Below are 26405 nucleotides of genomic sequence, written 5' to 3' on the forward strand. Positions count from 1 at the left end.
CCGCCCCAGACTGTAAGTGATGGGAAAAGCGAAGCTCAAGGGAGGATTTTTAATTCACGTTAAAAGCAAAGAAAGATTAGATTTTGTGATGAAGTTTTCCTGTTGTTTAACTCAAGGTCTTGAAGCTGTTAGAGATGAAACAGAAGTCAACAGGATACATGTATACGTATGGCTGATTCCTGATGCTGTCCACCTGAAACTATCACCATGTTGTTCATTGACTGTTGCTGTTGTTTAGTCACTAAGTTGCGTCTCTTTTGTGACCCCATGGACTGTAGCCCACCAGGCTCTGCTCCTCTGTCCATGGGATTTCCCAGGCAAGAATACTGGAGTGGGTAGCCAGCCATTTCCTTCTCCAGGGGATCTTGCCAACCCAGGGATCAAACCCACGTCTCCTGCTTGGCAGGCAGATTCTTAACCAATGAGCCATCAGAAAAGTCCATCAATCAGTTATACTCCAATATAAAATACAAAGTTTAGGGAAAAGCTTAACAGCATCAGCCCATTCCAGGGCTGCCAGCCACGGGGCTGGAAGGACTCTGTGCTTGTCCAGCAGTGGAGACAGCAAGGCAAACGGCTGTCCAGATGGAAGCAGTGGATTGCCCACCCCCCACTGGCCCTGTCTGCAGGACCGCTGCCTGGCCCGGGCTTTCCTCTTTGCCCACATCCCCACTTGCTCTGGCCCTGGCAGGGAGCTAAGTGTGTAAAATGTGGAAGGAGTTGAGTGTCCACTGATGAGTGGACACCACTGAGCTGCGGGGGGGTGCCTGGAGGGACCCACCGGGAGCACCAGCCCAGGTCTGGGCAGTGTCTGGGAGCTGTGGTTTCCATGGTGACCATGACATCCGGTTTCAGGAGAGTGGCTGCTCACGGCCAGCTTCTCTGATGGTTACTGTGAAGGGGTGCCCACCTGAGAGCCAGTGGTATGGTCACATTCAGATGGACGGACCTGCCTTCACAGCCCCACTGTGGCTCTGTCCAGGCCTGTCTGCAGTCATCTGACTGGGGGTGGCTGGGGTGGGCCCAGGTGGTCTTCTCCCTCGGGGTCACCAGCAAGGTGGGGATGACTCAGGACTGGGCATTGGGCCATTCCCCTCCCTGGGGACTGATTCTCACCAAGTCTTGCCCGGCCACCCCATCCCTGGCCTGGAAGGCCCAGCTGCCTGGGATGAGGGGAGCAAGTGGAGGGGGCCACGTGGTCTCAGGGAAGGTCAACAGTGGAGCCCCGGCTCCCCAGTGGAATCAATTAAAAAAAAAAAAAAAGCGAGAAAAGAAGAAAGAGAAGGCACACAGGCCTCCTTACCATAAAGCACATCCTGCCTTTTCACCACCTCCCTCTTCTGTTTCTTCATATACTCGGGGTCCACAGAGAGGCTCCAGGACTCAGCCTCGAACTCGTGGGCGTCCGCGTCGACCTCGCCTCTCAGGGAGGCAGAGTAGGGGTCTGAGGGAAGGGCAGGAGGCTGCTGCTCGGCGGCTGGGGCCTGGCTGGCTCGGCGGCTACCCCCCACCCTCGTCCCCTGGATGCCTGCATGTGGGTCTCGATGCCTCCCAGGGACTTGAGCCCACGCGACACCTGGGAAAGGATCGCGGTGACGGTACCTTCTATAAAGATGGGCTCAGTGCTGGAAGATGTAAGAAAAAGAGAGTCATCGGCCACCTGCTTGAGCTTCGGAAACAGTGCATCAGTTTCATCCATCTCTCCTGTGAGTGGTCTAAATAGACATAAAAACAACTTTAAAAAACTTGAATTAAGCACACGTGTGCGTGCACACACACACACACATACACACACAGTCTATAAGAGCAAACCAGGTTGTTACTTGATTTGATTAGATACTATTTGAGAACTTTCTGGATGTCAGTATAAGGCTTAACTCTGTCATAAATCTTTTTTTTTCTTCCCTTTTCTGGCTGTGCTGCATGGTTTGTGGGATCTTAGTTCCCTGACCAGGACTGAACCTGCACCCCCTGCCATGAAGTGCCCAGTCTTAACCACTAGACCAACAGGAAAGTCCTTGTCACAGATCATTTTTCAAAATTAGGAGACTACCTGTGACATGATGAGTTCTTCCATCAAACTAACTGTTTTTTTGGGGGGGAGGGGGTATGGTTGATGTACAATATAATGTAAGTTATGGGTGTATAACATAGTGAGTCACAATTTTTTTGACTCAAATTTAATGGTTATATTCCATTTATAGTTATTATAAATATTGGCTATATCTCCTGTGCTGTACAATACATCCCTGTAGCTTATCTATTTTGTATGTAGTAGTTTGTGCCTCTTAATTCCTTGCCCTATCTTGCCTCTCCCCACTGGCAACCATTAGTTTGTTCTCTGTATCTGCCACCAAAACTAATTTAATGTTCAAGTACATTCTATGAAAAAGTGAGTGAAAGTGTTAGTCACTCAGCCCTGTCCAACTCTCTGCAACCCCCTGGACTGTAGCCACCAGGCTCCTCTGTCCATGGGATTCTCCAGGCAAGAATACTGGAGTGGGTTGCCATTCCCTTCTCCAGGGGATCTTCCCGATCCAGAGATCAAACCCCAGTCTCCTGCATTATAGGCAGATTCTCTACAGCTGAGCATCAGGGAAGCCACCCAAGTACACTCTACAGGTGTATTAATTAAATGCTTCCTTTCCTAGCCACTGGTGCCCTCTGGAATCCCCAGAATTCTTTCCAGCCAGAGCAGGGTGGACACAGCTTCATTTCCAGTCCAGACCAGAGGGAGAATCCTTTCTAGGGGAAAAGAAGATCAGCTTCTTGTCCCACCGACTCATGCAGTAACATTTTTTTTAACATGAGGTTTTCTACTTGAACGCTGCTGAATGCAACAGTTCGAGAACCACCTCGAAGCCCTAGGAAAACCAGTTTAAAGCATAAATAATAGGATACAGACTCCGCAGCGACCTCAGCAGACTTCCTGCGTGGTCTGCAGGACAGAAAGGAGCCCTGTCCAAGGGTCCTTCAAGAGCAGGAAGTAAACTGGCTCCAAATGGCTGGGGACCCCAGAACATACCTTTTTTTTTTCCCTTCCGTTTTGAACTTTTTATTTTGTATTGGGGTATAGCCGATTAACAATGTCGTGATAGTTTCAGGTGAACAGTGAAGGGACTCAGTCATACATATACATGTATCCATTCTACCCCAGACCCCTCTCCTATCCAGGCTGCCACATAACACTGAGCAGAGTTCCCTGTGCTATAGTGTAGGTCACTGTTGGTTATCCATTTAAAATATAACAGTGCAGAACACACCATTTTTGAAAAAGAAGAGTGAATCTCCCAGGCAGGTGTTAATGGGAATCTTGCCTTTTGGTGGTGTGGTCCTGCCAAGGGTCTCCTTCTAGAGAGGTTGTCTGAGGGGTCCCTGAGGAAGCCTCCCCACCTACCCACTCCCTCCTTTCACCAGCCCCTGGTGGCAAAGGGGGTACCCCACTCACCCAAGTCTTGTCCCGGTTCCCACTGGGCTGGGTGCTGGCTGTGGACCCCCCTTCTGCGAGACCGTCATGCCGACATTCCTGGTCGGGCGCGGGCTGCCATCGGACAGGAGGGTGGCCCTCGGGTGCTCCTTCAGGGATGCTGCGACGGAGGCAAAGACAGAGTGGGTGCTGAGGAAGTGGGCGGGGTAGCGCAGGTGGCCCGTCGGGAGGCCCTGCTCCGACTGGGGCCGCAGCGCTGACAGGATCTTGGAGGTCAGCAGCTCGTTGTCCAGGAAGATGCTCTCACTCCACTTCCTGGGGAGAGAGCCGTAGAAGGAGAGCTCAGGGCGGCTGCGGGGTGCGCCCTCCCTGTCACCGCTCTTGGAATGCCCGTTCCCCATGGTCACGCTCTGGGCGCTGAGACCCGGCTGCTCTGTGCTGTTTTTATACCCTGGAGGAGGAGGGGGGGATCCTTCTAGAAATGGCAAGCTGGTTCTCTTACTGTATTGGCTGAAGCCGTGGGTCTGGAGGGCAGGAAGTGGGTCCCCACTGTGACTGTTCAGTGTGGAAATCTCACACGATTTTCTCCTTGGGTAAAACACCAACAAAACGGCAACTCCCCCACTCCAGACCCTTTCTGTCTTGGTGGGGAGAGGGGGCGGGTAGTAAGGACCAGCTTATATCCGCCACAGAGGATCTTAGCATCATGGACTAGGGAGCTTGTACCGACATCACACACGCGATTGTAATTAATCTGAGACCAGCTGTCAGGGTGATTCTGAGACGTGGAGACCACGGGGTCTCTGATGCTCGTAATTGCTGACAGAATCTGAGACTCTGATCCTATAGTAGAAGGTGATCGGAAACCAACTGAACACACGACAGGGGCCCAGCAGGGCTGTCTGTGCTCATCAGCTTGTTAATTTCAGAGTTGGGATATTACTGTTGATAGCAACGTATCCCCCCCAACCCTGCCACAGATCATAAACCTGAATGTGTTCTACTCATATGTGAATTCATTCAATCCTCTCAGTAAGTGTGAAAGTAGGCAATCTTATCTTCATCTTGATAAATAAGGACACTGACAATTAACAAGTCCAATGTCCAATGCCGGTTATATTTGACAAATGAAAGCCCATGATATACTCCCAAGACGACCCGATTCAAATCTATAATTTTTTCACACTTGTTACTAGCAGTGCCTTGTAAGTTACTTTAAGGCCACAGTCTATGGGTGAGTACTGATCTATTAAAACTATGCTGGAAGTCGTGATTATACCGGATTTTGGACACACACCCCCTAAACACAATACATACGTACACATAATAAAAACCAAAAATCAACAACAACAAAACCAGAAATCTAGCAGCAGACTGGATGTCGAGTGGAAAGGATGTTGAACACAAGTAAGAGACCAAGAGAAATTGGAAATTAAAACAATTCCAAATTATTAAAAAAGAATGTGATGCTAGAATTAATGTTTAAAAAGTGCAAATGTAATTTTTGCCTTCTTTAATTTAAAAATATGTATTGAAGGACTTCTCTGGTGGTCCGGGGGTGAAGAATCCACCTGCCAATGCAGGGGACAGGGGTTCAATCCCTGGTCCAGAAAGATCCCACATGCGATGGGGCAACTAACCCTGCGCGACACAGCTGCTGAGCCACTGCTCTAGGGCCTGCAAGCCACAGCCACTGAGCCCACGCGCTGTAACTACCAAAGCGTGCGTGCCTAGAGCCTGTGCTCCGGGACAAGAGGAGCCGCCACAGTGGGAAGCTGGAGCACCAAGACTGGAGAACAGCCCCCTTGCTGCAACGAGATAAAAGCCTGAGCAGCAGCAAAGACCCAGCACAGCCAAAAATAAAAATATGGACAGGGGAAAAAAAAGTGTTGAACATTTGGATGCACGGTACCCACTGATCTCTCCCCCATGGATGGAAAGATGCAGCTCTTAGAAAGCCAGGCTGTCATTAATTAGGCTGATTTTCTGCTGCCTCTTTTTTGACAAATCCACCATGTAAGTCAAGCCTATCTGGGATGGGCTGCTTGGCTAATTTATTTATTCTTAGGGTGAAAGCCACATTTAAAAGCTTTGCTCTAAGACAAACAGCAGCCTTTAAAAGAAATCTGACCACTGGCATTCCAGGTCTGGCTCCTGGGTCCCCAAAGCACCCCCTCCCCGTCCCCCAGATTCTCTATGTCACTCGAGGAAAGTAGCTGGGATTCTGGTTCTGAGCAGCACAGAGACTGGGTGGTGCCATGTGCTCGGTGATCTCAGACGTCCTGATGTGGAGATGGTAAATGGCTGACGGTGCCTGTTATCATGGCAGACACAGGTGACCAAGCTGTCGCTCATATACCAACACCTGTTTGGCAAAGGTGAAAATCGTAAACCGAGGCCTCCACGGTCCCTGGCAAGTGCTTCCCGGCATTTCTACACCCAGTGAATTCCACCTCAGCAATTATGAGCTATCTGGACACACAAACGGGATGAACACAGAGACAAAGCCTTTGTCCAGTGTCCTGGTGTGGCTGGTAGGCTGTTCCTGTCTTGCCAGAAGTCGGATGGATTCTGCTGCAATTGAACAGCCCACAGAAGAAAAGGTAACCAGGAACACCCTTGAAGAATCACCGCTTCCAGAGAATTTTTAGAAAATGATGGATAACACTAAATCTACGGTAAGTGGAATCAGAGCCTCCTTGGGCTATTGGGAAGACACTTTGAGGTTCTTGCATCTTAGGGTCTTGCTTAGGCATCCCAGGTACCCCTGGACTCTCAGAAGGGGAGAAGGGACAAAATTCCAGGTAACACAATGCTGAGTTGGCCCCGTCAACGTATGCCATGATTTACTCATTTCCTCTCATTTCTGTCTGTCTCCTTGGTAGGAGGGAGGAAGGGTCTCTCACAAAATAGACACCGAGAAATCACTGTTTCATAGGATTTTACTCAGCTAGAAAAAGGAATGCAATTCCAACACTTGCTGCAACGTGGACAAAATGTGGACACGATGCTCAGTGAAGTAAGTCAGACATGAAAGGACAAAGATGGTTGGATTCCTCTTCTAGGAGGTCCCAAGAGGAGTCAGACTCCCAGAGACAGAATGCAGGATGGGGTTGGGTGGGCTCCTGGGGTGGGGGAGGGGAATGAGGAGTTTTGCTCAATTGAACAGTTTCAATTGGGGAAAATGAAGAGAGTTTTGGAGATGGATGGTGATGATGATTGCCTGACATTGTGAATGTACTTAATGCCACTGGACTGTACTCTTCAAAATGGTTAGGTTGGAGCCTTAGTCACCGGACCACCAGGGAGCTCCTAAGTGACTCACATTTTTCACCTCAACTATCTCTGCACGTGATTGTGAACACCGCACAAGTACTGATTCGAGGGTTACAGATACATTTTAGCCAGCAGGTGAATCTGCAAACACGGAATCCAAGAATAACGCCATCCGTCCATATAGTGGAATACGAGGTACTCAGCCAAAGAAGGAACGAGAGGTTGAAACATGGCTCCTATGTGGATGGACCTGGGAAAAACCCTGCTGAGTGAAAAAGGTCAGGCACACAAGATCTCTCAGTGCAGGATCCCGCCTCTAGGATAAGTTAAGGAAACATTCAGGATAAGTCCATCCATAAAGGTAGAAAGCAGATTAATAGGTGCCTAGGGCTGGGGGCTTCCCTGTGGCTCAGACGCTAAAGAATCCGGCTGCAATGTGGGAGACCTGGGTTCGATCCCTGCGTTGGGAAGATCCCCTGGAGGAGGATCCCCTGGAGGAGGATCCCCTGGAGGAGGGCATGGCAACCCACTCCAGTATTCTTGCCTGGAAAATCCCACAGACAGAGGAGCCTGGTGGGCTAAAATCCACTGGATTAAAAAGAGTTGGACATGACTGAGCACCTAAGCACAACAACAGGACTGGGGGAGATTGGAGGGTGACAGCTCCTGGGTATGGGTTTCTTCTGGGGGTTCTAAACTTGACTGCAGGAAAAAAAAAATGAGAAGGGGGGAAATTCCCTGATACTCCAGTGGTTAGGAATTGGCGCTTTCACTGTCATGGGCCTGGGGTTTGATCTCTGGTTGGGGAACTAAGATCCTGAAAGCCAAGTGGTGCGGCCAAAGAAACAGTTTTTAATTAAAACATTTTTTAAATCAATAAAATTGATTGTGGTGACTCTGAGAACATTAAAAGCCACTGCATTGCACACTGAAACTGGTGGACTGTACGATATGTGCATTGCATCTTGGTTAACAGGTAAACTGAGAGGAAGGGCCATCTTTCTGCAGGAGGAGAGGGAGCCGAGGGATCTGTAGGCTTGACACCCACTGTGAGTGAATCTTGCTGTCCCTGACTCTGAGACAGCCAGGAATCTGTACTTATCCTGCCATCGTGTTCTGCACCAGCACAGCTACAGTGGGGCAGGTGAGCAGTGGCCGGGCGCTGGGATCTGGGCGGTGCTGTCTGCCCATGGGAGCCACCCGGGAGCTTAATTAGCACCCTCTGCCCGCCGCTGAGAGGTGCCATCGACCGGCGTGCTCCTGGCCCACTGTGGCGACGTGTCCACCGTGGAGGGGACCCAGAGGAGAGGGAGGGACAACAAAGAGAAGTGAACTGTGAAAATGGAAAAAGTTCTCGGCTCGGAGGAAAAAACACGCCCTGTTCTCAGCCACAAACACAGACAGCAGTCCGTTCTCAGGATTTTTTTTTTTTCTTTAAACTTGGAATCTAGAAAAATAGTGTAGATGATCTTATTTGCAAAGCAGAAATAGACACAGACTTAGAGAACAAATGGATGGAAATCAAAGGGGAAAGGGGTGAGGCGGGATGAACTGGAAGCCTTGGATTAACATATACACACTACTGACAGTAGGTATAAAATCGCTAACTGATGAGAACCTACTGTATAGAGCACAGGGACCTCTACTCAATGCTCTGTGGTTACCTAAATGGGGAGGAAATCCAAAAAAGAGGGGATATATGTAAACATACGGCTGAGTCACTGTACAGTACAGCAGAAACTGACACAACATCGTAAAGCAACTATACTCCAAAGAAAATTAATAATAATAATAATAAAAGATGCTACCCTGGGTTGGGCTTCCAGGTGGGAGAGCCTCAGACAGACTGGTCATATAATACAGGTATATATCCTAAGCCTGGTGGCTCAGACGGTAAAGGTTCTCCCTGCAAATGCAGGAGACGCAACAGACAAGGGTTTGATCCCTGGATCGGGAAGTTCCCTTGGAGGAGGGCATGGCAATCCACTCCAGTATTCTTGCCTGGAGAATCCCATGTACAGGAGAGCCTGGAAGGCTACATAGTCCACAGGGTTGCAGAAGCGACTTAGCACCCACACACCCTGGGTTATGAATCATATCCCTCCTAATGTTCTTCAATGAATAAAAGCAAATAACGTAATCACTTTTTAAAATGTCCTCGCTGCTAAAACCACCACAACAAAACCCCCTGTTTTGTCTTGGTTTCTTAAAGAGTGGTCTCTGAGCAAATCAGGTGACGAAGCTGGCGTGAGAGCTGTAACGAAGCTGGCATGAGAGCTGTAACGATCCCATCTTGAGATGTTACTTGGATGACAGACCCCACGCTGTGCAGTTCAGGTGAACAGGGGCTAATTCCTATTGCACTTAGGCTTCCGAGTGAGCTGCCGTCTATAAATCCCCCGATACACCAGCAGGACCCCATCAGCCCAGGGGGGGATTGTAAGGATCCACAGGGAAAGTCTATGAATATGACTTAATAGTTACAGACCCGTTGAAAGTAATTTTTCAAGGAAACCCATCAAGTGACCATCTTAATTGAACTTAAACTGTCCTTATATAATCTAGACCCACACTGGCTTCCAGAAACACTGACTTCCAAATAAGAATTTTAAATTCTAACCAACAAGGATATACCCCCTGTTGTTATACCAACAACCATATACCCCCCCTGCTGTATAGCATGGGGACCTATATTCAATATCTTATAATAACCAATAATGGAAACGAATCTGAAAAAGAATAAGATATACATGTATTGTTGTTGTTCGGTTGCTAAGTCGTGTCCAACTCTTTTGCAACCCCATGACATGACTGTAGCCCACCAGGCTCCTCTGTCCATGGGATTTCCCAGGCAAGAATACTGCAGTGGGTGGCCATTTCCTTCTCCAGGGGATCTTTCCGACCCGGAGATCGAACCCAAGTCTCCTGCACTGGCGGGTGGATTCTCTACCACTGATCCACCTGGTATTACTGAATCATTTGGCAGTACACCTGAAACTAATACAACACTGCAAATCAACTACACTTTAAAATTTTTTTAATATTCTAAATGGCAGACTCCTCCTGTCACTCTATGGGAAACCAACTGGAAACATCTCTGGGAGGCACTTGGACCAGGGCACCATGTCCCTGGAGTTTTCTGCTATAGGCCAAGCAGGTGGATCAGACCGGCGGCATCTTTAGGCAGGACCAGACTTCCCCAGCCGCCCAGAAGTTTTGGAGGCTTGGCTTCAGAACCGCTCCCCCATTTCTCCCATGTGGGTGAGATCCTGGGTCCTCCTCCCACCACCTCCATTCTTTGTGTCTGCGAGAACTTCTCTCCCAGGCTGTGAGTGCCGCCTGTCTCTAGAGGGTTCTAGCAAGCACAGGCTGCAGGGAGAGTGTTCCAGAGACAATTAAGAAAATCTGATGCCAAGTGGAGTTTTCAGTTCACAGCTCCAGGCTTGGCGGCTGCCTGAGAACAGACTGAATCGATGCTGAGACAACTCATTGATTTCTCTGCCTTGCTTCATTGTATGTTATACAACCGAGGTGGCATAAAAAAGAAAAAGAAAAAATACAGAAGGCAAAAAAAAAAAAACCCAAAAAACAAAACCAACAGCCAAACCCCAAATCTTAACCCCCCACCTCAAAGGACAAAGAAAACAACTAAAAAAAAAGGCATACTGTGGTTTAGAAGTGTAAGCCAGAAAGAATATTCTTTGTGGATCTGAAATTACCCAATTAACAATATACACAGCCCCCTTACTCCCAATTACGTCAAACCAGCAAACACCACTATAAAAAAAAAAGTGGTATTTTCTTGACTGTATGTGCAGAAGACTTAAGCATCACAAAACAGTATAAAAGTAGAAATAACTGATAACTCCACCGTCCACAGTTAACTGGTACTGGAATGAAGATTTGCAAGTTGAGAATTAATGTTTAATACTGAGCAATTTAGAGAGCCATGTTGAAAGCTCCCTCTTGTATAGCAAAAGGATAATATGGTAGCAAATACATATATATATATTTTTTGCATAAATATTGTACAGGACATGTGGGTTATACAATCATGTCAATGTATGGCAAAACCAATACAGTATTGTAAAGTAAAATAAAGTAAAAATAAAAATTTTAAAAATTAAAAAAAAAATCACAATCATACAAAATATTCCATATTCTCTATGGATAATTCTGGAAGTTAAACATAGAAAGGACAAATGGCCATGTCTGTGGGCATGAACATGAACTTCAACCTAAAAACTTCATGTTTTTCACAAACAAAAACTCAAAATGGACCACAGACTTAGAACCATAGAACCATTCAGAGCTAATATAGGGGAAAATCTTTAGGAACTGGGGCTGAAATGGTGAAGAGTTCTTTGCTGTGACACCAGCAGCCTGATCCACAAAAGAAAAAAAAATTTTTTTTAACTGTCTTCATCATAATTAAAAATGTTTGCTTGTGGAAGATCTCTTTAAAGGATGGAAGGACAGGCTACAGAGTGGGAAGAAATATTTGCAAACTGCCTGATGAAGGACTAGCATCCAGAATGTATAACGGACCCTCAAAATCCAATCGTAAAATTCAGAAAAATGAGCAGAAGAGATGAGGACTACATTTCAGTGAAGAAGATGCTGAATGATGACGTAAAAAAAGCACATGGAATGATGCTCAACATCCCCCAACCATCAGAGAAACGCAAACTAAAACCACCCGGGACCTTCACTGCCAGGATGGTTGAAATAAAAAAACAGTGACGATGCTAACTGCTTGCGAGGATGTGGAGAGATTGGATTGCTCATACACGGCCGGTGAGAATGTAAGAGAGTGCAGTCGCTCTGGAAAACAATTGGGCGGTTTGTAAAGAAAACGAAACAATTGCACTCCTGGGTATTTATCTCAGAGAATGCAAAACTTCAGTCCAGACAAAAACCTATGCACCACTGTTCGCTGCTTCTTTGAGGCCCAAACTAGAAACAATACAGAGGCCCTTCACTGAGTAAAAGGGTAGACGAACGGCGGTCTACCCACATGACAGAATACAACACACAGCAGTCAGGGTGGGTCTCACGGGCATTGTACTGAGATACAAGGGCCAACCTCGGACGTCCCTGCAGTGGACTGGAATCCACCTGCCAGCGCAGGGGACATGGATTCGATCCCTGCTCTGGGAAGACCCCACATGTCTTGGAGCAACTAAGGCTGGGTGCCACAGTTAATGAGCCTGCCCTTTGGAGTGTGCGATCTGCAACTACTGAAGCCTGTGCTCTGCAGTAAGAGAAGCCACCACAATGAGAAGCCTCTGCACACAACAACTAGAGAGTAACCCCCGCTTGCCACAACCAGAGAAAGCTTGACTGCAGCAATAAAGACCCAGCACAGCCATGAATAAATAGATATTAGAAATATTTATATTTCTAGAAATATAAATAAAGGCATTAAAGTAAATATGCAAATAAAGTAAGACAAAAAAAAAAGAATAATTCCTGCAGGAATGTGAGCATTGGGAAACTAAGTGGGAGATATATGGAAACTCTGTACTCTCTTTGTAACTTTTTTTTTTTTTAATAAATTGAAGACTATTCCCAAACAAATGGTTAATTTTTTTAAGTTAAATTTGGGAAGAACTGAGCCTTGTTAAAAACAAAAGAATAATTTTTGAAAAGGTATGTGTATGGGCACTCTGAGTCATGTTTAAAAAGGACCAGAATGGGCCAGGCCCTTCTTGGCAGAGGGAGGAGACAAACAATTGAAAATATTTATTTAGGGATACCTATGTTCAGTAGTGGCGTTATTCACAGCGATGCTGAGGTGGGAGCAACCCAAGTGTCTATAGGTGGAGGAATGGATAAACAGATGTGGTCCATCCATAGCACTGCGATTTTATTTTATTCTTAAAAAAAGGAAGGAGATGCTGAGCCCTGCCACACTGTGGATAAACCCTGAGGACATGATGCTCAGTGAGGGAAACCAGACACAGGACACACTGTCTGATCCAATTCACAGGTGGTCCCTGGAGGAGTCAGGTCCACAGAGACAGGAAGTGGCTGGTGGGGCTGGGGGTGGGGGGAGGGGCCGGGGAGTGAGTGTTTCATGGGCACGGAGTTTCCGTATTTCGAGACACGAGTTCCGGAAATGAATGGTGGGAATGGTTGCACTGTGTTGTGAAAGTACTTACAGCCACTGAATTGTGCCCTTAAAATGGTTAAGATGACAAGGTTTTAGTATATTTTATGACTATTAACATCCCATTAAGGGACTCAGAGTGTCTCCGGCCAATACCACGCGATGGAGAAGAAATGAGACTCCTTCACTGTGGTTTCTGTCTTCCCTCTGTGCAGGTGAGAGGCCCCTGGACTGAGAGGAACAGAAAAAACACACTTTGAAGATCACCAAGGCTCAAGGTGGGACTAGGCAGGCGCACCTGCCTCAGCTCCTCAGGGCCCGGCGCAGCGCAGCCCAGGGGCACAAACGGCACCAAGTGAAGCTTCTAGACTGAATGACGCTCGAGCGGGACATGGAGGCAGCTGGCTGAGCCTGTGCGGAGCACCTCTGGGGGAGCCGGGGAGGACAGAGATGACAGAAGGGCAAAGCCATCCTTACTGGCAAAGACGAAGGAAGTTAACCTTACAAACTCAATGTTAATCTGCGGCAAAAAAAAAGGCTTCTGGGCTGTGAGCACGGGAAATAATGGGCTGAGAATCTTGGGTTTCCTGTTTCTTGGAACAAATCAAGACTAAACTCCGAGAGGTGTGCTCTGCAGCCCTAGAGGAGAGTAGACTGAGAGAAGGTCATGGTCGCTACAGCAAATGGCCTGCTAGTCCCTGGGCGGTTCTGCGCATAGTGGGGAGACAGAGTGGATACGAGCCCCTGGGGTATACGCTAGGTGCTGGCTGAGTCCCTTGTGACATCCTTGTAAATTCACAGGGGGATTAAGAACCCATGAGCACAGCTTGAGCAACTTTAAAATTTACTGGGGCCAGACTTCCCTGCTGGTCCTGTGACTAAGACTCTGCACTTCCAATGCAGGGGACCACCCGGGTTCAATTCCTGGCCACGGAACTAAGATCTCACATGCCACAAGAGCCCGCATGCCGCAACTAAAAAGATCCCGCAAGCTGCAATGAAGATCCTGCATGCTGCAACTAAGACTCGGCACAGCCAAATAAATAAATATTTTAAAAAATTTACTGGGTGTCCACAAACACTCAAGCTTGGCTGTGGACCGATCTTACATAGAAGGAGGGTCTCCAGTAGAATGCCAAAGGGCTCTGTCCTTGGCCTTGACTGAGATGAGACCATAGGAGTCTTGCTTAAATTCACAGATGACAGGCAGCAGGGAAGTTGCCCCAGATTTTGTTTGTAAATAAAGACAGAGAGATGAATTAACACAAAACTGTCTTGGAGAAATTACTATAGAGGAAATACCAAGAGATCCAGCAAAGATGGCGGGTGTGGGGCAGTTCCCACCTGTAGCAGCAGCACAGGTGAAAAACCAGGGGGGCGTTCCAGGTGCCTGCCAGCAGCTCAGTAAACCAACAGCGTGGTGCACACAGGGCTGGGTCACCTTAGGTCACAGCAATGTCAGTGTGATAACCAGAGCCAGGAGGGCTAAGCTGCTGGCCGGCCAGGCCTGCCTGGGCATTTACCTTGGGCCACGGCCAAGTCCAGTGAGTTCACTGCCCCAAAGTGGCACCTAGGAAGCCACACGGTTTTCTAAAAAGTACCAGAGAGGGTGGCACACAGGGGGCCCCAAGCCCCCATGAGGGCCAGGTGGGGCATGCCTGGAAGGTTGACAGACCCACCAAGGGGTCCCAGCTGTGAGTGTAAAGGAAGGGGTGGAAGACTGGGAGCGATGCCTGGAGGGAAGAAATCGCAGGATGGTGCCCATGCAGGACAGGCCTGTGGGCGGATAAGGAAGCGGGTTCTCCTGGGGGGCTGCCCTACGCAACAGGTGACGGTAACAGGTGAGGAATTGCCACTTTCCCGTAATTATTAAACACTTAATAGCAACCGCCCAGGATTTCACAAACCACACGGAACCACTGCTCCTGTTTCAGCACATTCTTTTCCATCTTTATTTCTGTTCATTTCAATGAGGAGGTCATGCTGTCACCCACCATCAACCATTTCTGATCTGCAAAAACAACCTTTCCCCACAGTTGGACCTCATGTGGGGGTGAGCTCTTGCCAAACTCAAGTTTGCATCCCGCCTTTCTGCTGAAGATGTGTCATAAACATTCTGTCAGCCTGTGAAACACACTGTGGAAAGCTCATACTATGGCCTTTGTACGGAAATCTTCTCCAATGGCTGTAAAATCACTTACTAGAGACGACCACTTCTCTAATAGGCTTCCCAGGCGGCGCGGTGGTAAAGAATCCACCTGCCAGTACATGAGACGTAATGAGAGATGTGGGTTTGATCCCTGGGTGAGGAAGATCCCTTGGAGGAGGAAACGGCAACCCACTCCAGTATTCTCCCGGAGGATTGTCCTGGAGAATTGTCCAGTATTGTCCTGGAGAATCCCATGGACAGAGGAGCCTGGTGGGCTATAGTCCATGGGGGTCATAAGAAGTCAGACTTGACTGAGAGATTGAGCATGTATGCTCCTCTAATGTCTTGTTGTAATGTTTCCTGTGGTTATAAATTAAGCTGTGATGGTCATCTGCATGACACACTTCCATCAGCAATGGATATTCTCCTGGGATAGATCCTTATTAGCAGCTGGGTACTCCCGTGGCCCATTGCCACAGTCTGTTCCCCCCATCAAAATGCAGACTGTCTGGAAGCTTCCTGATAGTGGGGAAAAAAGGGAGCTCCCTGGCAGTACAGGGGTTAAGACCCTGTGTTTTCAATGCAGGGGTTGCAGGCTCGATCCCTGGTCGGGGAGCTAAGATCCCACAAGACTTGCAGCCAGAAGAAAAACAGCTCAAAGAGCTCTACTGAGCCAAGAGCACCCTGGTGAGCTGGGGGTAGGTGGCCTCCCTCAACCAGGGAACTCGGACTTGACACACTTCTCAGGAGAGGCGGGGTCCCCTCTGCACACACCCATTCTTTCCCCCATTGTCCCTGGGGCCCCTCCCTGGGCTCTTCGGGAGCCCCCGCCCCTCAGTGTAGGGCCCTCCCTCTGTACCAGTGAGACACGCCCTGGCCGTTTGGCCAAGGCTGTGACCTTGAGAGGCGGCCCACCCAGACTTGCCAGCCCCGTCCCTCCCCACCTGCTGCCTGCGTGGCTTCCCACGCACCTGGCTAGTGTCCCCGTGGCTTCAGGATGCAGTCCTGAGTCCTTGGCCTGCTTGGGACAGACTCTCTGGGATGTGGGCCCTTCCTAGGCCTCACCTTTTGCCACCATGTCCACCCTCAGAGGCCTTGGGAACCCCGGCCCAGGCGCCCCTTTGCTTCTCCAGCTTTGAGGCCAGGCCAGAGTCCCTCTGGGTTGCCCTGCCCTGCTCCCTACCCTTCAGGTCTAGGCCTTTCAGTGGTTTCTTTACCCTCCCCCGCTTTCACTGCATCACTCAGGCCTCATTGAACCTTGACCCCCATGAGGGTAAAGGGTGGGTGTCACTCATCTCTGTGTGACATCACTGGCCATCTTTGGGCTCAGGGCACAGGTACACAGGCAGATCTCAGCCCTGCTGGGAAGGTCAAAGGCAGGCATCCAAGGGTGAGGCCTGCATAGTCAGGTACAAGCCTGTCCAGCCTGTTCTTGGTTATTTCACTTTAAAGACACGAGGTCACCTTTGCATACTTCTCCTGGGGTCTCTGTGGCTCTTTTGTTACCCTAGCTAACTTCATGAGGACAGCCTCACCCCCTCACACGGCCCAGCCTCACCCCCTTCCACCCTTGGGAACTGGGCAGACACGTCTGCCCTTGCCCTTGACCCACCTGGCTTTCCTGGCAGGTTTGATTTATTTTTGTTGTTGTTTGGTCAGTTGCTGAGTCGTGTCTGACTCCTTGCAAGCCCAAGGACTGCAGCACGCCAGGCTTCCCTGTCCTCCACTATCTCCTGGAGTTTGCTCAAATTCATGTCCATTGAGTTAGTGATGCTATCTAACCATCTCATCCTCTCTTGCCCACTTCTCCTCTTGCCCTCAATCTTTCCCAGCATCAGGGTCTTTTCCAATGAGTCAGCTCTTCCAATCAGGTGGCCAGAGCATTGGAGCTTCAGCTTCAGCATCAGTCCTTCCAATGAATATTCAGGGTTGATTTCTTTTAGGATTGACTGGTTTCCTTTAGGATTGATCTCCTTGCTGTCCAAGGAATTCTCAAGAGTTTCTCCAGCTTTACTGTTCAAAAGCATCAGTTCTTTGGCACTGAGCCTTTGTTATGGGTTTATTTATTTACCTATCTAGCTGTCTATCTAGGCCATGCTGTGCAGCTTGTGACACGTGGGATCTTAGTTTCCAGATCATGGTTTAAACCCTGGCCCTCAGCACTGAAAGCTCGGAGTCCTAACCACTGGATCACCAGGGAAATTCCTCCTGGCAGGTTTTAAAGCTCTGTGTCTGAAAGCAGACCAGATGGAATCCTACTACCCATTTGGAATCGGGGTGGTGGGCCAGGCCGCCTCTATTTGTCGGGGGAAAGATGAAGGAGGGGCTGTGGGTAGTCTTGTCTCTAGCCTTCCAAGATCAGAACCTGGTTTCCCTCGGGCTCCTCCAGCCCCAGAATTCTGAGAGATGGAGGAGGCTCTTTCCACATTGTGAGGTGACCTCTGATTAGGAAATTTTGATGGCACACTAAGGAAAAACTTGGGTGCCTGGGGAGAAACCACACTCTTCCATAAAAACTGTTCAAAGCTCCTTTTCCTTCTAGGACATCTGAGAGTTAGGGATGCTTTGTGGCTTAAAACATACGCTAACTGGAAACATTCATGTGAGACCTTTATTCTGGCAGAAGTGGGCCAGTCTGTCCCCATTATCCCTCAAGTAGTTTAGCATCATTTCCTCATAGGGACATGATGTGCAGAAAAATATTACTCTGACATTGCAGGGGGAAAAAAGAGGCTCGGGTAGGGCAGTCAGGCACAGCTAGATTTTAGTACCCAGTCAGTAGATGTTAATTAAGCAGCTGGTGTACTGCCTACGAGTCAGTTCTTAACATTCTTTTTTTTTTCCTGTTCATCTGCCTTTTTTTTTTTTTTACTTTATTTTACTTTACAATACTGTATTGGTTTTGCCATACATCAACATGAATCCACCACGGGTGTACATGTGTTCCCAATCCTGAATCCCCCTCCCACCTCGCTCTCCATACCATCTCTCTGGGTCATCCCAGTGCACCAGCCCCAAGCATCTTGTATCCTGCATCGAACCTAGACTGGCGATTTGTTTCTTACATGATATTATACATGTTTCAATGCCATTCTCCCAAATCATCCCACCCTCTCCCTCTCTCAGAGTCCAAAAGACTGTTCTATACATCTGTGTCTCTTTTGCTATCTCACATACAGGGTTATCATTACCATCTTTCTAAATTCCATATATATGTGTTAGTATACCGTATTGGTGTTTTTCTTTCTGGCTTACTTCACTCTGTATAATCGGCTCCAGTTTCATCCACCTCATTAGAACTGATTCTTCTTTTGAATGGCTGAGTAATACTCCATTGTGTATATGCACCACAGCTTTCTTATCCGTTCATCTGCCGATGGACATCTAGGTTGTTTCCATGTCCTGGCTATTGTAAACAGTGCTGCGATGAACACTGAAGTACACGTGTCTCTTTCAATTCTGGTTTCCTCGGTGTGTATGCCCAGCAGTGGGATTGCTGGGTCATAATGCAGTTCTATTTCCAGTTTTTTAAGGAATCTCCACACTGTTCTCCATAGTGGCTGTACTAGTTTGCATTCCCACCAACAGTGTAAGAGGGTTCCCTTTTCTCCACACCCTCTCCAGCATTTATTGCTTGTAGACTTTTGGATCGCAGCCATTCTGACTGGCATGAAATGGTACCTCATTGTGGTTTTGATTTGCATTTCTCTGATAATGACTGATGTTGAGCATCTTTTCATGTGTTTGTTAGCTATCTGTATGTCTTCTTTGGAGAAATGTCTATTTAGTTCTTTGGCCCATTTTTTGATTGGGTCATTTATTTTTCTGGAATTGAGCTGCAAGAGTTGCTTGTATATTTTTGAGATTAGTTGTTTGTCAGTTGCTTCATTTGCTATTATTTTCTCCCATTCGGAAGGCTGTCTTTTCACCTTGCTTATAGTTTCCTTTGTTGTGCAGAAGCTTTTAATTTTAATTAGATCCCATTCTTAATAAACCTTAACTTGAAAGTTTTTTTTGGCAGGGGGGAACACTGGCTTAATTATTACATCGACAAATCAGGTACTTCTCTAAATTAATATCTAATGTCTAAATTAAAATCTAATGTTAAGATGGAATTTCTCTACATTATTCTTGTTTTGTAAAGATAAGAGCTAACTAAGGCAAACTGCTATTGGTGAGTCATCTTAAAGAAAAAAAAAAAAAGAACAAAGCAGAACATTCTTGGGCTTAAATCCAGGCAGCTGCATATTATGCTCCTGGAGAAAAATGCAGCCCAAACTCCTTACCTGCACAGATTGCTGGCTGAAAAGAAATGGTCCTCACGAAACTCGGGTAAGGGCTCATGAAAAAATGTCACCTTCGTCACTGTTACCTGGATTTGATCCCTCAATTACAGTAGAGGAATGAACTTTAAATATTTTTTTAAAAAGAGAAAATTAAGATAAAATTAAAAACCAGCCAATACTCTTGTCATCATTTACAAATGACTCTGCCCCAGTATCTGTTTGCCTGGGTGGTACGCTGACAGCTGTCATCACAGTGAATATACCCCAGAAGGTAAAGAATCCACCTGCCAATGCAGGAGCCACAGGCTCGATCCCTGGGTCGGGAAGATCCCCTGGAGAGGGGAAGGGCAACCCATTCCAGTGTTCTTGCCTGGAGAATCCCACGGACAGAGGAGCCTGATGGGCTATAGTCCATGGGGTCGCAAGAGTCGGACAAGACTGAGCACAGCACAGGGCGTGGTCTTTGTATCGTTTCAATCATTTCCCTGTTGTCAGATGTCAGATCCATGTATTCCAATAACATACACAAGCCTCAAGGGAACAGAATTGCAGAGGCAGAGGTTAGAAAATGCTTTATGATTTCAGATCTGCATCAGTAAACTGCTTTTCCAAATAAATGTACCGATGAGAACAACACTGTAGGAAAACAAGAGTAAGGAAAGATAATCCTGGGAGGGGACACCACAGAATGACAGCTAGCTGCAGTTGCAAGGGACTGCGGGTATTTCCCCTCATTTTTCTGTTTCCCAAATTCCCTGTGATGGTCATATGACCTTTATAGTTAAAAAAAAAAAAGAAAAGGTTAATATTAGGAGGAAGCTGGGTGCAGGGTGTGTGGGAACTTTCTGCACGATCTTATTTTTTTTGCTGGAGCTGTGTGGTTTATGGGATCCTAGTCCCACGACCAAGGATTGAACCCAAGAACTGGTGGTGAAAGTGCTGAGTCCCAATTACTGCACCGCCAGGGAATTTCTACATGATCTTTTTGTTTGTTTGTTTATTATATTTTCTTCAAAAATCTAAAATTATTTCAAACGATTTAGCATTTGGATGGCTGGAGGCGTCTTTAAATTTCTGATTAAAAGGAAATTAGAGAGAAGAGTCTCTACCATAGGTTTGGTTTCAAGCAGGAAACCTGACAAATTTCCATTAATGGAAAGGCTGTTGGATCTATACCAAATGGCAGGCAAATAAAAGTGCATTTATCTACTTTAAATATTGAAGGTCTATGACTTTTAAAAAGAAGTGCTGGGGGCTTCCCTAGTGGACCAGTGGTTAAGACTCCATGCTTCAACTGCAGGGGGCTCGGGGTTTGAAGAAGAGAAACAAGGAAAAACAAAGTGGGCAGCGGGGGTAGGGGGGATACTGTCATGGGCCTTTAGAGGCCCCTCGGGTTTATACTTTATCCTTGAAACAAGCTACAGAAAAGTTTATGCATGAGGGTCTTAGATCAGATTTGCCTCTTGAAGCGGCTGATGCAACCAGGGAGCAGTAATGGAAGGAGCCAAGGGTGGCGAGAGCCAGGACTGCTGAGACGAGGAATGGGCAGGGGCAGACTCAGGGCAGGGAGAGGGGGTGACTTTGACCTTGGATGGGAGTCGCCCAAGCTGCTTGGGAGGTCTCAGGTGACAGCTAGATGCAGGAGTAGGGGCCTCAAGAGACAATCCAGAAGAGGGAAGGAGACTTGGGCAGAGAACAGTACCTGAAGCCAAGGAGTGGACGAGACTCCAGGGCTGGAGAGACTGCTTTGCAGAGCTGCCTGGGGACTGGATGGGACAAGACATGGCAACGATGGCCCTTAGGGTCCCTGGTTTGCTGCATGTATCGCAGAACAGGGGGCAGAGGGAGTTCATCTCAGAAGCACTGCTTCATCAGTTGAAATCTGTAGGCTGTCTTCTCATAGGCTGTCATTCAGTCCTCTTTCTCCATCCTGTACTTCCCTAGTTGCTAATTTAGACAATGGTTCTCATCCTGGGTAATTTTGGCATTTGGGGGACATTTGGCAGCATCTGAAAACAGTTGAGATCATCATCAGGGGTCAGGGATGCTCCTGACATCCAGTGGGTCACCGCTAAGGATACCCCAACCACAGAGAACCATCCGGCCCCAAATGTCCACAGAGCCCAGGGTGGGAAAGGCCAAGTGAGACCCGGACATGGAAACTGAAACATTCTTTGCCCTGAAGCCCACCTTGCTGGCTTCAGTCACTAAGACTTGGGGGCTCTGATGACACAGAGATGGGAGACACCCTAAAGCTTTGATAAGCAAACCTTCCACATCTGCGTCTTTCTAAATTACACGGTAAATGACTGCTCAGGACAGAGCAGAGGATGGAACCCAGAAGCGTTTCCCTCTGATTAACTCACTGTATGTGAGCGCATGTGCTCAGTCACTCAGTCGTGTCCAACTCTGTGACCCCACGGACTGTAGCCACCAGGCTCCTCTATGCATGGGATTCTCCAGACAAGAATAATGCAGCGGGTTGCCATTTCCTTCTCCAGGGGAATTAACTTGCTAATTAATGCCCTTTGGGGACTTTCACCCAACTTATTATAAGCCTGGCTAAAGGGTAATTAGCTCAGAATCATCTTAACGTCTCCGTGTACTTCTCTCTTCTGCCCCAAGAATGTTGTCTAGGACCAGATCTGACCTTCCCATCTCCCGGTGTTCCACCCCACTTTCTTGGTCGACTGACCAGATCGTCACCTGCCAGAGGAGGAAATAATGCTGCTGTGACACCATTTCTTCCAGGGATGCATGCTGGCTTTAGGGCTCACAACCGCAGGTTTGATGACCCACTCTTCTGGGTGACGGGGGCATGACGGCGGGTGGGCTGGTCTCTAGTTGGGGGACAGCCCTGGCCAATCCTTCTGCTTCTTCCCCAGGCCTGAGACCACACTTGCCAGATGCCAGACGCTTCTGCTGGGATGCCCAGAGATGTCAGAGGTCATGGGTATCTGAGACTTGCTTTTAAGTTCTTACAACTTTCTGGCGTCAGGCGCAACTAGCGTAGAGAAGCCTTACGATCCAACGATGAAAAACCAAACGACTGATTCAGAAATGGGCAAAGGGTGTGAATACATATTTCTCCAAAGAACAGACAGAAATGGTGCAACTAAAAGACTCCGCATGCTATAACTAAAATCCTGTATGCCACAGGTAAAAGAGCCTGCATGCTGCAACCAAGACCCAGCGCAGCCAAATAAATACATATTTTAAAAAAAGATAGTGAGAAGTAGCCAATAAGCATGTGAAAAGCAGTTCAACATCCCTATTGTTAGGAAAATGCAAATCAAAACCACAATGAAATGCCACTTCACACCCACTAGCATGGGATGATGTAAAATGACAAGGGTAGGGGAGGATGCAGAGAAACTGGAATCCTCCTACGTTGCTGGCGGAAATGTAAAACGGTGCAGCTGCTTTGGGAAAGTTTGGCAGTTCCTCAAAAAGTCAAACGAATTACCATGCAGTCCAACAATTCCACTTCTGGGTATGGACCCAAGAGAACTGAGAGCAGGGACTCAAACAGGTATCTGCACACCCGTGTGCAGAGCATCGTGTTTCACAACAGCCAAGAGGTGGAAGCAACCCAAGGGTCCGTGAACAGATAAATGGATAAACAAAATGTGATATATCCCTAAGACGGAATAGTACCCAGCCTTTAAAAGGAAGGAAATTCTCATGCCTGTTACAACCTGGATGAGTCCCGAGGACATCATGCTCTGTGAAACAAGCCAGTCACAAAAGGACAAATACTGCATGATTTTACATATACGAGGGACTGAGTGTAGTCAGATTCTCAGGACAGAAAGTAGAATGGTGGGTAACACAGGCTGGGGAGCCAGTGTTTCATGGGGACAGGGTCTGGGAAGATGAGAAAGTCCAGGAGATGGATGGTGGGGATGGTGGTGTAGCAATGTGAATCTACACTTAAAACCAGTTAGAATGTTTCCTTAAAAAAAAAAAAAAAAGGCACGACTAGTGCTAGAGAGACTTTGCCCTTCAGAGTGAGGCTGCAGCTCAGCCATCGTGGATTTCAGCTTCCTCCCACAAACCTGACATCCTGGGTGTCTTTCCTCTCTCTTGACAGCTATCTTGCATGATGGACAGGGCCCTGAGAGCTTCCTCAAGAAACTGGTTCCGACACCCAGGGAGTTGCTCAGGGCTCTAAAAGTGGCCCGGAAGCTCCTTGCTGCCCACTTTTAATGGTCGCTCTTCAGAGCTCCCTTAGCATTTGACAAGGGTGGTTCAGGGAAATAAGGAAACAAAACTGCTATGTGTCGTGTTTTTGAGTCATTCTGATGAACAAGTTTAACCACTGCATGGAGGGGAAGGGGAGGCAGTGGGTAGGGAGGGGGAGAGAGGGTGTCTATGGAACTTTTTACCAAGAGTAAACAAGTAACTGCCATGTGATCCCGCAATCCCACTCCTGGGCATATATCCGGAGAAAAGTTTAATTTGAAAAGACACAATGCAGCTCTATGTTCACAGCAGCACTATTTATAATAGCCAAGGCATGGAAGCAACCCAAGTGCCCATCAACAGATGACTGGCTTAAGGAGATGTACACATCCACCCACCCACACAATAAAATATTACTCAGCTATAAAAAAGAATGAAATAATGCCCTTTAGAGCAATATGGATGGCCCCAGAGATGATCTTACTAAGTGAAGTAAGTCAGACCGCGAGAAACAAACATCATGGGACATCACTTATACCTGGAATCTTAAAAAATGATGCAAATGACATTCACGGAACAGAAACAGAGTCACAGACATAGAAAACAAACTTATGGCAACCAAAAGGGAGAGTGCCGGGTAGGAGAGATGAATTGGGAGTTTGGGATTAACATATACACACTACTATATATAAACCAGGTAAACAATAAGGATCTGCTATACAGCACAGGCAACTATACTCAACGTCTTGTAATAGAAAAGAATCTGAAAAAGAACACATACACACACACATATAACTGAATCACTTTGCTCTAAACTAACATGATATTGTAAATGAACTATTGAAAATGAACACTTCAACTAAAAAATATTCTATAGTGCTAAGAAAAAAAAAAAGTAAACTAGTAAGAATCACTCCTAAATGATAACACCGACCACCAGGGAAAACGGCCTTCCGACATGAGGATGAAAAGGGCAAATCGGGTCGGCAGGACAAAGGTGTGATCGCGATGCTTCGATATGAACACAGCTGGGAAGGATGTGAGGAGGACGCTCCTGCACAGCCCAGGCTTGTCCCAGAGCTTATCCGCTTCCCTTCGCTCCATTTCCCACCACTTTCTGATATCAGGCAAAGAGGCACCTTCAGCCTCATTCACAAGGAATTCAGACCCTAAAAAAAGCATGCGCTTTGTAGATAAGTTATTTCATCCCTCTGAGGACAAGGCCAGAGGCTGGACTGTAGGGGCCCCAGCAAAACCATTCCACCCGCTGAGGCCCTGCTAGCAAGTCAGCACGCTTTCCTCATTGGCATGTTTTAAACAATTACGCTAATTCAACTGATTGTCCAGAAATCAAAATGACGTGATAAAAACATTTTAATGAAAACAAAGTGATTTTGAAAAGATTAATTCAGGTGTAGCTACATCGCATCTGAAATCTTGCAGAAAACCCCAACTGGCCTGATTATATAATAGTATTATTTTTAAAACCTTTAATGCAGGAAATAAAGAGCAAACGTCAGCAGAGGTGGCTGTGAGGAGGGCAGGGGAAATCAAACACTTGACGCAGGTCAGTGGGTTTCTCTTTCAGTAGATAAAAACCATTCTGTTCAAGGAGGAAGGCAGGAAAGAAAAACACAAACCTACAATGCTAAAAGGAAAAACAAAACTGAACCTTGCTTGCAACGGCCTGGGAAATCATTCAAGGGCACTGCATGTCTGTGAAGACAACTGAAATGGTGTGAGAGGTTGGGGAGGCTTAGCAAGAGGACCTTTCATGGAGTTCCCAGTGCACACTCACACCTGCCAGGAACTCCTGTCCCCTCACCATATTTACAGGATCAGAATCATGGGCCTAGAAAGAGAACAGGAAAAATCAGGAGTCTGTTGTAAAATCAGGTGGTGGCAGACTCTCGCCCTTGGGCCAGCGACTGGTTTTAGTCAATAAAGTTTTATCGGCACTCAGGCCACGCCCACTTGTTGTCTGGGGCTGCTTTAGCAGGTAGGGCAGCTGTGAAGCAGGCTCTGTGGCCTGCAGAGGCTTTATTTACTCCTGGGCTTTTTATAGAAAAAGAATGCTGAGCCCTGGTCTACCGTATCTAATTGGTTTGTTTTGGAAAGGAGGGCCTATTCCCTGCAATCAACATGCACCCAGAAGGGCTTATGTGATGCTGCTCCCTTTTTTAATTCCTGACACACACAGGGAAATGGAATAAAGGAAGCAGGGAAGTGGTTTAGCTGTGTGGAGTCATTACTGAATTCCAGAGCCCTGAAACAGCTCATGTTGGTAGCAAACAGGTATGAGGGGTGGGTTTCTGACCATCTCAAGATCCCCACTGTCCTGAGAATGCTGGTTCTAACTGGCTCCTACATTTGGAAAATTCCAGAACCTTGCAAAACCTTCATTAGTATTCCTTTTAGTACTGCAACTCTATGAGCTTGAATACATTTTAATATATCTCATGTCTCAAGGTCAGGAAGAAAACACTTTTCATGTGCTTATGTAAGCTAGGTGGAGGGCTAGGCAGACAGAACTTTTTTTCCCTCTCTAAGGCAACAAGACTTTTGTATTTAAGAGGGTGGTATCTGAACACATGGAGAAGGAGCAGATTATATAGAGGACAGGCAAATAGCCAAACATTTTGACCCACTGTAATTATTAGGCACCAATTTATACTTTACAGCAAATTATACCCACAGAGGATTCAGATTTAGACACTTCCCAAGCGAGGAACTAGTTCTCCTTAAGGTCAATCTCTTTCCTCTCCTCATTTAAACTGGGTTCCTGAGAGCGAGCTCGAGTCCAACCCTTAATTTTAAAATACCCAAAAGTTACGATGTGTTCTAAAGAATGTACGGATTAAGTACTAACAACTCCGGTAAGCCTGTTCTCATTTACAAGTCACTGGAAATAGAGAGCTCCTGCGGTGGGTGGCATAAAATCCCCCCCAGTTTCATGTCCACCCGGAACCC

At 47.2% G+C, this 26405-nt stretch overlaps 1 protein-coding gene across 3 annotated transcripts in view; it reads right to left on the reverse strand.

Annotated features, from left to right (window-relative positions):
* ARHGEF18 (Rho/Rac guanine nucleotide exchange factor 18) overlaps positions 1-26405 on the reverse strand; it is a 70705-nt gene that overhangs the window by 17787 nt on the left and 26513 nt on the right. For all 3 annotated transcript variants that reach the window (XM_040240602.1, XM_040240601.1, XM_040240603.1), the window contains 3 exons: positions 3449-3587; positions 1603-1715; positions 1304-1444 (listed from right to left, as the gene is read on the reverse strand). In XM_040240602.1, coding sequence (XP_040096536.1) covers positions 1304-1444; positions 1603-1715; positions 3449-3587 — 393 coding nt within the window. The remainder of the gene's footprint in view (positions 1-1303; positions 1445-1602; positions 1716-3448; positions 3588-26405) is intronic.

Source organism: Oryx dammah, unplaced genomic scaffold, assembly GCF_014754425.2.
Source record: "Oryx dammah isolate SB20612 unplaced genomic scaffold, SCBI_Odam_1.1 HiC_scaffold_5, whole genome shotgun sequence".
Classification (NCBI taxonomy): domain Eukaryota; kingdom Metazoa; phylum Chordata; class Mammalia; order Artiodactyla; family Bovidae; genus Oryx; species Oryx dammah.